The following is a 13,002-nucleotide window of genomic DNA, read 5'->3' on the forward strand; positions in this document are numbered from 1 at the left end:
TGGGATGCTCTGTTCCTCCTTGACTTCTTCCTTGGAGTGAGGTAAAATCCTTCGTCTCCCAGCAGTGGGACTCTTTGGGCCTTATATGTGCACTTCGGCAGGTCCCTGGACATCTGCTTCATCCAGGAGGAGTGATTTAAACTGAGGGTGACTGAAGCTCTAGAGAAAATCAGCCTCCACTACCCACGTGACAGCTCATTCTCTTCCCTCCCCAGGCCTGTCAAATCCTGCAGAACTACTACTCCCTGAATGCCATCGTCTCGGCTCTGCAGACTGTCTCAATATACCACCTCAAGAAGACATGGGAGAAAGTTTCCAGGTGAGACGGTCTCTCTGCATGGATGGACCAGGATGGATGAGGGGTCTCCCAGAGGCCTGTCCTCTTCCCCCTCAGCCAGCTTGGACCTCCTCGGAAGCAGCAATCCCTGACTACAGGACCTGGGCTGGCAGGCGGGTCTCTCAGCCTCTCTGGAGAATAGGCCACCATGTCTCCTGCTTTAGAAATCAGTTTTCCTAAATGTTCCCCCACAAGGCTGAGCTGAATAAATATTTTCATGTGTTTACTTTACAACCACTAAACTCTGCCCAATTGAAACCAAAATTGACCAAAACAGAGCTGCTCAATTAATATGGGAATGGAGTCATAGGATGACCTACATCAGAGCTCTCTCCCATGTCCTACAAAGACCTTAGTGCTCAGAGGAACCCAGAGAAAACTGTTATCCAGGCAATTTGACACTTTGGGGTTCTCAAATAAAAGGGACTTGCACTCAACCCTGCCACATTATTCCTCCAATCGTCCTGCCTCCTTTCCCTCTATTCAGGAAGTGCTTTCAAAACTTTAAAAAGCTGGGCACTGAAGACAACCCACAGAGCAGGAAACTAGTCATCAAGGTAGCATGGAAGGTGCAGGTCTGGAAAGAGAAGAAGGGTGTGAGGGAACAGGGTCCTGCATGGATGAAATAGGGAATGGCCTGAAGCATTCCTTGGAGAGGGGAAGCCTTTGGCATGAATGTGGTGACAGGTTGGGGTGAAGATTCCGTTGGGGGTGGAACAACCAGGTGCTGCTCAACCAGATTGCCTAGCCTAGACACCCTGTCTCTCTGTGTCAACAGCTAGTCCAGATGGACACCTGTACAAACCTTGAAAGCCCAGAGGACAGGGCTCTGCTCAGTGAAGGGGTTGGGATGGGTTGAGGGCCACAACAATAATGATAGTAATACGATACTGAGTCCTCAGGAGACGATGGGAGGTAGGTAGAATTCTCACTTTTCCTGATGAGAAAACAGGCTCAGGGAGGCCAGGCTTCAAGCTCAGGGTCACACATGGAGAATGTTGGAGCTGAGATTTTTCTAGAATCATCACATGGCATGCTTAAGGATAATGTTTATCAGTTATCAGCAGACTTAAGTCAGATATCTAGGGTCTGAATTAAAAGATGGTGGGGGCAAGTGGACTGAGGGTATTACGGTCTCAAGGATCTTGTCCTTGGCCCTACAGGAGCAACCATCTAATAAATCTGCCACCCTGGAGATGGCCCTCCAGAGAGCCTAGAAGAAGAGGCTGCAGAAGAACGTGAGTGTGCCTGAGGCCCAGGGCCTCCAAAGTCAGAGGAGAGGGGCTTCTCCCTGAGGGCTGGAAGCCTCCAAATCAGTACAGGTGGGACTTCCACTCCAGCTCCACTTCCTGTTGCTTCTAAAATTCTTGTTTCAAAGTGACCAGCAGGAGGGTCTAGAAAGCTGGATCCAGAATGGGTTTCGGGATGGGGAGGAGCCCAGGACTATATACCCTGTGATTTTCTAAAAGCAGGCTCTGGAGGTGATTAGGAAGAGTATGATGTACTTGGAGGGTGAGGGGAAAGGGAATTGAGGGGAGACTGCTAAGGGTCCTAGGCTGCTCCATGTGGGAAACTGGGGTGGGCCAGGAGGCTGCAGCATTTTCAGGGGAGGGTCCCTGTGGGCACCAGAGAGCAGGGACTCATCCCAACCCTACTGCTCATGACACAGGGTGTTGTCCCCTAACTTGGCACTTTCCTCACTGAACTGGTGATGCTGGATATTGCAATGGAGGACTATCTGGAGGTGGGTGAGCCTGAGGATTGTGGGGGAGGGACCAGAATCCGGAGGTTTGGGAGCAGAGCGCCCCTGTACTGAGCCCTGAGCTCTCAGTACTTGGCAAACCTCCCCTCATGACAGCCTCACGGCTACCCTGTGAGCCTGGGGGCTGTTGCCCATCTCAGGGATGAGCGAGGTGAGGCTGCAGTTAGGCCACGGCTCCCGGTGCCGAAGACTGGTGAAGCAGCAGAGCTTCCTGAAGGCAAAGCTGCGTGAGGTCTGTCTGAGTGGACCTCAGCCTCCCCCGGTGAGTTTGCCCGTGGGGGGAGAATGAAGTCAGGACCCTCCACGTCAGCAAGCACCTCAGTAGCCGCAGCAGCCCCTTCCTGCCTGAGGCTTCGGCCTCCCCTACTGTCTTCCGAGAGGGTGGTGCTGCAGGGTCCCGACCTGTAGCCAGTCCATCTGCCCCATGTCCTCCTTTCTCTGGACCCCAGAGCCTGGCCTAGATCGCAGGCCCGCTATCTGTGTATGCATGGCCCCCTCACGGGTCCTGGCCATGGTGCAGCATGAGAAGGGATGGGAATCAAGTGCTCCTAAGAACCAGGGGCCTCATTCTGATGGACTTTGTCTGCTTTCCAGGGGAATGAGATCAACCACCAGAAAAGAAATAAGGTGAGCATATGTGGCGCTTCCCGCAGGGAAGGGTAGGGAGTGGGCCTCAGAGATGTCCCTGGGAAGAACATTGCTTGGCTCCATGCCCTCCACCTCACATTTCCTGGGATCCCTTGAGAAGAAAGCAGTGCAAGACCCATCCCATTAGGAGATGGGGACAGACACATGGCATCCAGGAGAACTTCCCGGAGGAGAGGCTACTGATATTCACCTCTGAGAACAGGTGGAGACCGGATGAATCTCTAGGCTGGAGGGTGGCCATGTGTGCCAGGACCTGGGATGGGTCCCCGGTCCTGCTGCTCAACCCTCACCAGACCCTGCAGCTCCCCCCCCACCCCAGGCTCCCTATACATCCTGTGCTTCTCTCTCTGCTCAGGAATACCAAGTCATGACGGACATCGTGCTGCTCCAGGTGGCTGCCGAGAATTACACCCTAGAGCCCGAGGATTCTTTTCGGGCCTGGTTCCAGGCTATGGAGTCGCTCAGCGAGGCTGAGAGGTGAGGCCCATCAGGAGCTGGGTGGGTGAGGTTCGGGGTGGACTCTTTCTGCTGGCCACTCCTGGGATCCTCCTTCCCTGGGCAGCCTCAGGCCTTGTTGCCGGGGCGCCAGACTCCAGCTGTGGGCAAACACTGGCAGGGACTCTTGAATGGAAGCTCCTGGGCAACTCACAGGTGTCCCTCTGTCCTTAGCTACACCCTGTCCTGCCAGCTGGAGCCCCGGTCCTAGCTGGTCAGCAGCACTCAAGAAGGAGAAGAACTGGCCGCAGTCAACCTCAGGGCTGAGCAAGTGTCCAGTGGCCCTGCAGGGATTCCTCAGCAGCTGGGGATTTGCGGTGCATGCGCCCCATGTGTTCCACACCCCTTCCTCCCATCTGTTTAGTTATTTGACGGGGGGCAATATTTATTCTCTTAAATAGTAAGTGGTAAATTCAAATATTATTATATTAAAGCCCTTTTTTCTTTTAGAGCCCAAGAGTGTGGTTTGTTCTTTTACTTCCTACAGTAACGTAAAAGATATAGACTCTCATATTCATTCCTGAACTAAGGAATCTTAAAGCATCATCAGCTATTGTATGTGGGAGGAAGGAGAAGAGCCAGTCCTCCTCCTTAGCTACTCATACAATCCCGAATTCCTCCATCACCACAACTGTGCCTGGAAGTTTGTTGAATGTTCCCTTCCTCGGAGATAGAGCAGAAAAGACTGTCCCAGGTCTTGACCTCCTGAGTAGGAAAGTCAAAGTGTGGACCTAGGCCTGTATCCCCATTGCTGATGCTCTGTGCTACTGATCTGCACTTATCACTCAGCTACGGGATCATTAGTCACAGGGCAGGGGGGTTTCACCATCCGTGTACACTCCCAAAGTACTGAAGTGTACACATTTCCCAAACACTGACCACGTTATAAGGTGGCCTCAGTGGTCACATAACCCAGAACAACTATAGATGGATTTAACAGCCAGCTCTGGCATAGTCATTAGAGTGAAACTCACATAGAAAGTCCACATGCTCCTGGTCAGTCCACTGATTCTGAGAGCTAAGAGGCCCCATGTAGGACAGTGCAGGCCAACAGCTGTCATAGCTGAGGTCATTGCTTGTACAAGGCCCAGAGCAGTTAAGAATCAGGAAGATAATTTAATGTAATTTATGACATCACCATACCATGAGAAATGCTCAAATCCTGTAAGTCCATACCCAAGATACAGTGGCAAATAGGAATTTAAAGTAAAACTTGGCTTTTAGCTTGGTGCCCATCACCCTTGTTGCAAATCTCCTAAACAGCTGGGTTAGGGAGTGTCAGTGTTCACTGTGCCTCCTTTACTTTCCCCATTGTGCAATCTTGGCACCCTTGTCACAGATCATTTATCTATGTACGTGTGAGTTTATTTGGGGGCTCTCTGCTCTGTTCCACTGGTCTATCGGCCTGTTTTTATGCTAGTACCATTCTGTTGGATTACCGTAGCTTTGTAATATGCTTTAAAGTCAGGAAGTGTGGGGACTCCATCTTTGTTCTTCATTCTCAAGATTGTTTTGGTTATTAGGGGTCCTTTGTGGTTCCATATATATTTTAGGGTTTGTTTGTTTGTTTGTTTCTATGCAGTGACATTGGGATTTCTGTAGGTCGCTTCCTCTAGGACCTGGTGGTTGACCTTACTGTTTAGTGTCCCAGAGTCTTAAGTTGTGCCTGTCATGTGTGCACGAGCCCAGAAGTGCCTATACATGAATGATCAGATCAGGCCAGCAAACTACAACCAAGAAACAACCAGCGGAGGGCAAGTGACCTCTTTTTCATCTTTGGATTCTAGAACTGTGCTCTCCAGGGTGCTAGCCTCTAGCCACATGTGTCTGCTTATAATTAATTTTACACCAACATTCAGCGAATTAAAATAACACCACATTGCTCAGTCACACTAGCCACATTTCAAATGTGCGCATACTAATTTGAATCTCAGGTGGTAAGTTTGGAGGTAAGAGCTGCAATGTGCCTGTAGAACTGAGAGTGTGAAAGCTGATTCATTCAGCATCTCTGTCTCATTCGAAGGTTTGTAACTGTGATCAATTCTTGTTGAAGGGCTCTGACTCCACCAAGTATAGAGAACTTCTGAGAACCTACAGGAAATATCAGGTTGATGCCGCATGACCCACACAACCTCAACTAGAGGAGGAGGAAAGGGTGAGCCCCTCTAATTGATGTGTTTCTATATATCATATTTGGGTGTCTATAGATTTTCTTGTGGAGAGCATTCAAGATTCCAGTAGTGAGGAGGATGACTCTCCAGGTAGGGAACAACACTCAGGTAGGAAGCAATGCAAGAGGGTTCCGGGTACAGTTGGGTTGCACCTGCTGCTCTGGAGACTGAGGAAGGTGGATAGGAAAGCAGAAGGGGTAGGGAAATATATGTACAAGTCTAATTTGTTCATTTCATATTTTAATGACATATTAGTAAGAGGAATGGAGTCCATAGGCATCAGGTGTGCTGTGTTTGCAATCATTTTTGCTTTCCTATTTAAAAATTCTTTCCCATGGGGGCGCCTGGGTGGCACAGCGGTTAAGCGTCTGCCTTCGGCTCAGGGCGTGATCCCGGCGTTATGGGATCGAGCCCCACATCAGGCTGCTCCGCTATGAGCCTGCTTCTTCCTCTCCCACTCCCCCTGCTTGTGTTCCCTCTCTCGCTGGCTGTCTCTATCTCTGTCGAATAAATAAATAAAATCTTTAAAAAAAAAAAAATTCTTTCCCCTGAAACCTGTACTTCCTTCTCTTTCCCACTGCCAGATGTCAAAGCTTAGGTTCTGTTTCATTAGCACCTCTTGGGATTTTGGTATCTTTCTTGTTATTAACCTTGATGGATGTAATCCTGTGCGACCCAACAGACACTTGAATCTGGATACAAAGTTCTAGCATGAGCCAGGAGGTAGATGAGAGGTCAACTCTCTCCCTTTTAACGTACAGGACTAGTAACATTATGTTCCTGTCCTGTTTGCTCCTCCTTAAAGGCCACTTCCATAGCTAGGTGAGTTGAAGAACCTTTCCTCTGCAATTATGCATATGCTCCAATGTGCTTTAGCTCATCCCAGCCTCCATACCTCACCCAAGTCTGAACTGTGAATGTGCTTCCATCTGAAAGAGGCCCATGTGCAGCTGCCCTGGAGACCCTCCGTGGCCGGCAGGGATTCTAGAGGACTGTATGAGGAGCTGCTGGGCCCATTTCACACACCAGCTTTTACAGCCCTGCTGACCCGGTGACCTGGCATTGGCCACAGGACACGACCTCTCTCTGGGCAGCAGGGCAGGGAGTCAGTGCTCCTCTCAGAACCCACTGCCTCAGCCACACATTGGCCCTGCCCCCCACACCTTGGTCATGCCTACCCCAGGCCTGCCCAAAGCCCACCCTCCCAGTCCTTCCAAGGTTCAGGGCAAACTGTGGCAGGTAGTGTGTGTTTATGTGATCGCATCAGCTGTAGAGCCCCTGTTGCCCCACGTATAGACTAAGGGAATTTAGACAAGTTAGCTTACTTCTGATTTCATGTTCATGCTCTCTAGGGGGCTAGGAAACCTATGGGATTTTTTGAGAACGATCTTCAAGTAACTGCAATTACCCCAGGCACAGGACAGGTAGTATGTGGAACTCATTGCCATTCTGTCCCATAGGGCCCAACAAAACCCCAGTCCCATTACAGGTGCCCCCTGGGTTTGGATGGATTGGTTAATTGATCAATTGATTGATGAGGGAGGGTGGCAGTGTACCCATGATCATTCCTCCGGTGTCCCCATATTTTAAAATAACATGGCTGGTAGAGGCTGACACGGAGAAGGACGATGAACACTAAATAGTGGAGAGCAGTGGAAGGGGAGTACTGAGTCATGAGTACTGAGGAAGGCAACATCACACACAGAAATGCATGCAGACAGTGACTGCCTTCTTGTAAGGACAAGATGACACAGGAGTTCATTCATGGTCACAGTTATGAAATTTGAAGGCGGGAAAAAATATGTTGCAGATCACAGAGACCCATTCCCTCATTGCAGAGGTGAAGACAGAGTCATCCCCAGGTCGGCCTTTATCCTGCCAGGAGCAGTGGGTCCAAGTTCTCACCCCAACCCTGACTGTCCCCGTCCTTTCCCAAGGCTTCCTCCTCCCCACTCCTACAATTATCCATGCACAGGATTACATGCAGGGAGCAAAACTGTGCATGCAATTTATTTCCTCTTTCCTCTCTTTTCACTTTGTTTTTGCTATCTATAAGCTCCTCTTTGTAGCTCTTCCCCCATTCCCTCTTTATAATTCTCATCCTGTAGTATGTGGTCTCATACAGGCACTTAAGGTCCTTGGATCAATGTCTGTAAAACCTCCTGCAGCCTACCTCATTCACATTCTTAGTGTTGCTCTGGCCCCTTACGCTGGGTCTGTACCACGGACTCCTGCTGCGCAGCCCTGAATGGCCCCAGCCAGGAGCTGGGCTGGGAGTCGGAAGAGTCCCTGCTGGAGGGGCCCCGGGAATTCTGGATCTGCTCTCAGCATCCTCCACTTAATGGTTACCTGCCCTGGGCGGCTCTGGTTATGCCTGATTCTTGTCTTCCTTTCAGCTGTGAACAAATTTTTTTGTAATGGACTCAAAAGAAGGAAAAGACAAAGCAAATTGGGGCAAAGAAGAACAGGAAGAGGAAATGTGAGTGCAGGGCGCTTGGGATGAAAATGGTAAAGCAAACGAGTGCACATGTTCTCCGTTGCTTCCCTAACTTCCTTGTTGGCACCGCAGGAAAACCAACCAAACACTGGGGTGACCGCTGATGCATGCGGCCACAAAAGCGGAGACAGGGTGGTGGTAATAGTACATACAGGCAACATAACTACCTTCCAAGGACGCTGCCACACTCTTTCTGAGCTAATTATGTGTAATCGTCGTGCCTAGACTATACATGGAGTAGATGATTTTATTCATGTAACCTAATAAGTTAGATATTATTCTTAAGTCCTTCTATAGGAGGCTGCCAGGGTCCTGGAGATGCTCTGTGTGTCAAATTGGTGTTGGCAACAGATGCATTTATATTACAGGAAACCATAAAGCTAGACATTTAAGATTCGGGGACTTTACAATATGTAAAGTAAACATCAATTAAAAAACAAACGTAAAACTATTTTTTTCTACAAAACAAACTCAGGCACAGATCGTTTCCTCTGATTTCTACAAAGTGTTTTAGAAGTGATGCCACTCTCCGACATCCTCTTCCAGAGAACATATGCAGAGGGAACACACCTACACTGCTTTCATCAGATCAGGAGAATTTGGATGCCACCTAGCAATAGACATCACAGTAAAGGGAAATCACAGGTTAACTCTTCTGAATGTAGATGTCAAGATCCAAAACCAAACATCAGCGGTCTATAAATCCACAGAGTTTTTATAAAGGAATGAAACTGGGATTTCATGGAGTGATTTCCATTGGTTGATGTGAACAGGATTACTGGGTGTTTGGGTGCTGCCTGGGACAGTGGTGAGAAGGGACAATGCCATTGGGTTGGTGGAATGAACATTTGGTGGCAGAGGGAAGAAACTCTCTCCCTGCAACTGCAAGGTCTAGAGAAGGGTGAGGAGTCTACAGAGACTTCAGAGTTTGGGGAGCGGGAAGTGCAGGCTCTGCCTGCTCAGGCTATTGCTCAGATCAGTGGTCAGAAGAGAGTGGAGGACATGTCAGCTTCATCTATTAAACCAGCAAAGCACCAGTCCATCAGGTCACTTTTCTCATTAGCTAGTGGTTCATCCAGGGTTGGTTCTTGAAGGCCAAGCTGATTCATTAGAGAGGAGTTATATGTGCAAGTTGGCTTGGAAAATCCTGGGCTCTGGGCCACATAGGAGTCAAGCAGAGCACTGGTCACACCGTCGGTCTGCCTTGAGGCAGCTGATGTGTGATGACGTGGGAGGAGGAGGGATTTTCCCCCTGACCTGTTAAAGGGACTTCCTTTCAGGAAAATATCATAGCTTTTGGGTCAGAGATTGAAATGTTTGGGTGGAGGCATGTGCCCTTCTCTTGGCTCCAGCACCTTCTATGTCCTGGCAGCAACTTTGGGGCAGGAAAATTTGGGGAATGGAGGGAGGGTAGCCCTTGGTTCAGAAGTCCAGCACATGATCTGGAGGACTCAGGGAAGGCGGTGGGGGTTGTTCAGGGATCTCTGTCCCCAAGGAAACAACTACTTTCCTATCTCAGATCTGTCATCAGCCTTGTGACTCCAGGCGTCATTTAAAATCTCTACAATTTAGAGCCATGAATCACAAAACAGGGGTCACAGCACCTACCCTGCATAACCCATGAGGATGATGGGGGATGACAGGAAATGATGACAGATACTCTCCATGAGCTGTAAAGCATCATGCCCATGTGAGGGCTGAAATGTCACCTTGCACCCTCCCCTGCCCTGTATCCGTTCGAGTTTCCTCTCCGGAGGCAGCCACTCCTGTATTCCTTGCTTATTCTTGCAGACAGTTAATGCTGGAACACTTACACAGCACTTACGCAGCACCGGTCATTTTCTCCAGGTGATGTCTGGACTGTCTTATATTAAGCTTCGTAAGGGAATACTAGTAAATAGGCCTCATGCCGCAGAACAGGGAACCAGGGACAAAGGGGTTAAGTAACTTTCCCAGGTACATGTGTCTTCTAGCATGAGTTGATACCAGCCACCAGACACCAGCTCTCATGCTCTCTCTCTCTCTCCGTCCCTGTGCTGTGCTGCCTTTCTACATTGTCTCATCCTCATGAAATCACAGCCCCATCACAGATCATAATACCCCTCTTTGCTCATAGAACAGAAGTGCAGCATAGGAATGAATGAATGTGCTCCCAGGGTCTTCTCTCAGCTGCATATCAACAGTTCTATTTTCAGTATGTTTTCTAGGATTGTGGCTCAGGTTATAAAAAGAAAAAGATCATAAGGGATTCAAACACGGGATTCACAATATAACTATTTGTGTTTAAGAAGATCTGCTGGCTGTCCACTGTTCTGCTGGCTGTGCCCACAGTGGTTCAGCCACATTGAAATGGGCATCTGACCAAACAACATGGTAGGGCCACAAATATCACCCCCACTAACTACTCCATTGAAGGTGGCATGGGAGTAAAATCAGTAATTAGATTCAAGAAGAAGGACTGTAGTTTGTACAAAAGACACTGGATGTTGGAAAGGAAGGAGTGAGCAGGGAAGGTGCATACTCAAGGGCCAGTGTGGCTACTTCCTGCTCTCAGCCATGCCTTCCGTAGTGGCTGCTCTGAGGGTGGGTCAGATAGTCAGGGAGACACTGGAGGTGTGTAGATTTCATCCACTAAGCCACAAAAGTCCAGCCTGGCAGACCCCTCTCCTAGTTAATGAACTGCTCATCATCCAAGTTTGGTCAGTTGAAGACGAAGCTAGTTCTTTGGGCAACTGTCACGTGGGCAGTTGGTTTAGAATGTCCTGGGTTCTGAGCCAGTTGGGAGGCAAGCAGACTACTGGTCATTCAGGGTGATCACCTGACCACCAGGGAGTCTCACTGAAAGGCAGCAGATAGAATCAAGTGCTGGGGGCAAGTGAGGGGAGATGGAGACATGCTCAGATCCCCCCACTCCATCAGGGGTTGTTCTTCATTTGGAGGAAAGACAATGTATTTTGAGTCAGGGATTGAAACACAGAGCCAGGAGTTGGGTCAGGATTTGAGCCATCCTCTTGGTGCAGGCACCTCCTTGACATACCAGGTGTCTGCCTGCAGAAACCTTGGGGCAAGAGGATATGAGCAAGGGAGTGAGGAAAGGGCTCAATTCAGGTGTCCAGGACCTGATCTCGTATTCAGGTGATCAGGGATCTCTATCTCCAGGGAACCGTCTGTATCCCCTGACTCAGAACCATCATTCAGTTGCAGTTGAGCTGCAACTCTGAGAAAGTCACTTAATCTCTAAATTTCAGTACCTGCACCATGAAATATGGATCTCAGCCCCTACTCCTCCCACCCTGTGAGCATCACAAGAAATGACTTTTCACTATTGGAAGTTGAATATTGAAGCCTCCAATTGTTGAGGGGTCTGTTTCTCTTCATTTTTGTCAGTTTGTTTTATGTATTTTGGAGTTTTCTTGTAAAACGTTCATAATCTCGAAGGATGGGCCCTTTTGTCATTATAAAATGTCCTTTTTTTTTCTAGAAGAAAAATGTCATAAAAGTTTGTCTTATATTATCAAAGCCAGTCTCGTTCTCTTTTGGTTACTACTTGCTTAGCATTTATTTTCCTTTTATTTTCAACCTCTCTGTCTTAGACTTAAAGCGTGACTCCCTCATAGGCAGCAAATGGAGATTATAGGGTTTTTTTAAAATCCATTCTGCCAATATCTGCCTCTGAATTGGAGTATATAATCCATGAATATTTAATTACTAATCAGCTAGGATTGGTATCTGTTTTTTGTTTTGGTTTGGTTTTTTGGCTGTATATGTCATCTCTTTTCTAATAGTCCTCCATTACCGGTTTTTTATGTTATGTTCTAGCGTACCGAATACATTTCCATGGTGCTTCTTTTGCTATATATTCTGGGTTATGTTCTTAGTAGCTTCCCTCAGATTATAATTAACACCTTAAATTATAACATTCTAATTGGATTAATACCAGATTAATTTCCATGGCATATAGAAACTACCTTCATGTAGATTCAATGCACACCCTCCCCTTATTGCCATGGTCATACAAATTATATCTTTATACACTGTGTGCTCGTCAGCATGTTTATAATATTGACTTCAGGTGGTGCCTTTTAAATCAGGAGAAAATAATACATTGTTTACAATTATACACATCTTACATACTTTTATATTTTTTATTTAAATTCATTAGCCAACATATACATACTTATATATTTACACTTTCTTGTATATTAACCTATGCAACTCTTTATTTCTTCATGTAGATTTAAGTTACTCTGTTGTCTTTTCATTTCAGCTTGAAGGGCCCTTAGTATTTCTTTGTAGGCCTTGTGAAAGCAGTGGGTTCTCTCAAATGTTATCTGGGAATGTCTCAATGTCTCCTTTATTACTGAAAGACATCTGCTAGATGCAGAGCTCTTGGCTGACAGTTTCTGTCTTTTGGCACTTTTCATGTCATCCCACTGCCTTCTGGCCTCTGGTTTCTGATGAAAATTAGCCATAAAATTGAGGAGCCTTTGTAAATGATTAGTTGCTTTCATGGTTTTCTCTTTGTCTTTGGCCTTGAACAATTTTATTATGAGGTGGGTTTATCCTGCTTGGACTTTTTTGAACTTCTTGAATATTTTTATTAATGTTTCTCATGAAATGTGGTGAGATTTTGGCTATTGTTCCTTCACATACCTTCACTGTCCCTCTCTTTTATTTATTTTATCTTTTACTTATTTTATATTTCATTCCCTGTCTTTTATTTTTCTGGGGACTTTTCTTTGTGCATATGTTGGCATGCTTATTGTATTATACAGGTCCGCGAGGCTCTGCTATTTTTTTCTCCCATCCATATTTTTTAACTCACTGTTCATCAGACTGGATCTCTATTAATCTATCTTCAAATTTTTGTCTTTTTCCTGCTCAAATCTGTTGTTCAGCTTTGTTGTGGCTTTGTGTCTCCCCAAATTATACATTAAAGTTGTACCCCACAGTACCTGTGAAAGTATCCTTATTTGGAAATAAGGTCTTTGCAGATATAATCAAGATAAGGTTACACTGGGGGCGCCTGGGTGGCACAGCGGTTAAAGCGTCTGCTTTCGGCTCAGGGCGTGATCCCGGCGTTACGGGATCG

General features: G+C 47.3%; 1 protein-coding gene across 2 annotated transcripts in view; it reads left to right on the top strand.

The window, feature by feature from the left end:
* LOC125281949 (ral guanine nucleotide dissociation stimulator-like) overlaps positions 1-13,002 on the top strand; it is a 476,760-nt gene that overhangs the window by 450,700 nt on the left and 13,058 nt on the right. The window contains exons 12-17 of one of the 2 annotated variants that reach the window (XM_057312911.1): positions 216-319; positions 1,501-1,575; positions 2,694-2,726; positions 3,103-3,224; positions 3,417-5,397; positions 7,810-12,920. In XM_057312911.1, the coding sequence (XP_057168894.1) occupies positions 216-319; positions 1,501-1,575; positions 2,694-2,726; positions 3,103-3,118 (228 nt within the window). In that variant the 3' untranslated portion in view covers positions 3,119-3,224; positions 3,417-5,397; positions 7,810-12,920. Of the gene's footprint in view, positions 1-215; positions 320-1,500; positions 1,576-2,006; positions 2,082-2,693; positions 2,727-3,102; positions 3,225-3,416; positions 5,398-7,809; positions 12,921-13,002 lie in introns of those variants that run through there. The other variant, XM_057312912.1, reaches the window with a different exon arrangement.

This window comes from Ursus arctos, unplaced genomic scaffold (assembly GCF_023065955.2).
Source record: "Ursus arctos isolate Adak ecotype North America unplaced genomic scaffold, UrsArc2.0 scaffold_16, whole genome shotgun sequence".
Taxonomy (NCBI): domain Eukaryota; kingdom Metazoa; phylum Chordata; class Mammalia; order Carnivora; family Ursidae; genus Ursus; species Ursus arctos.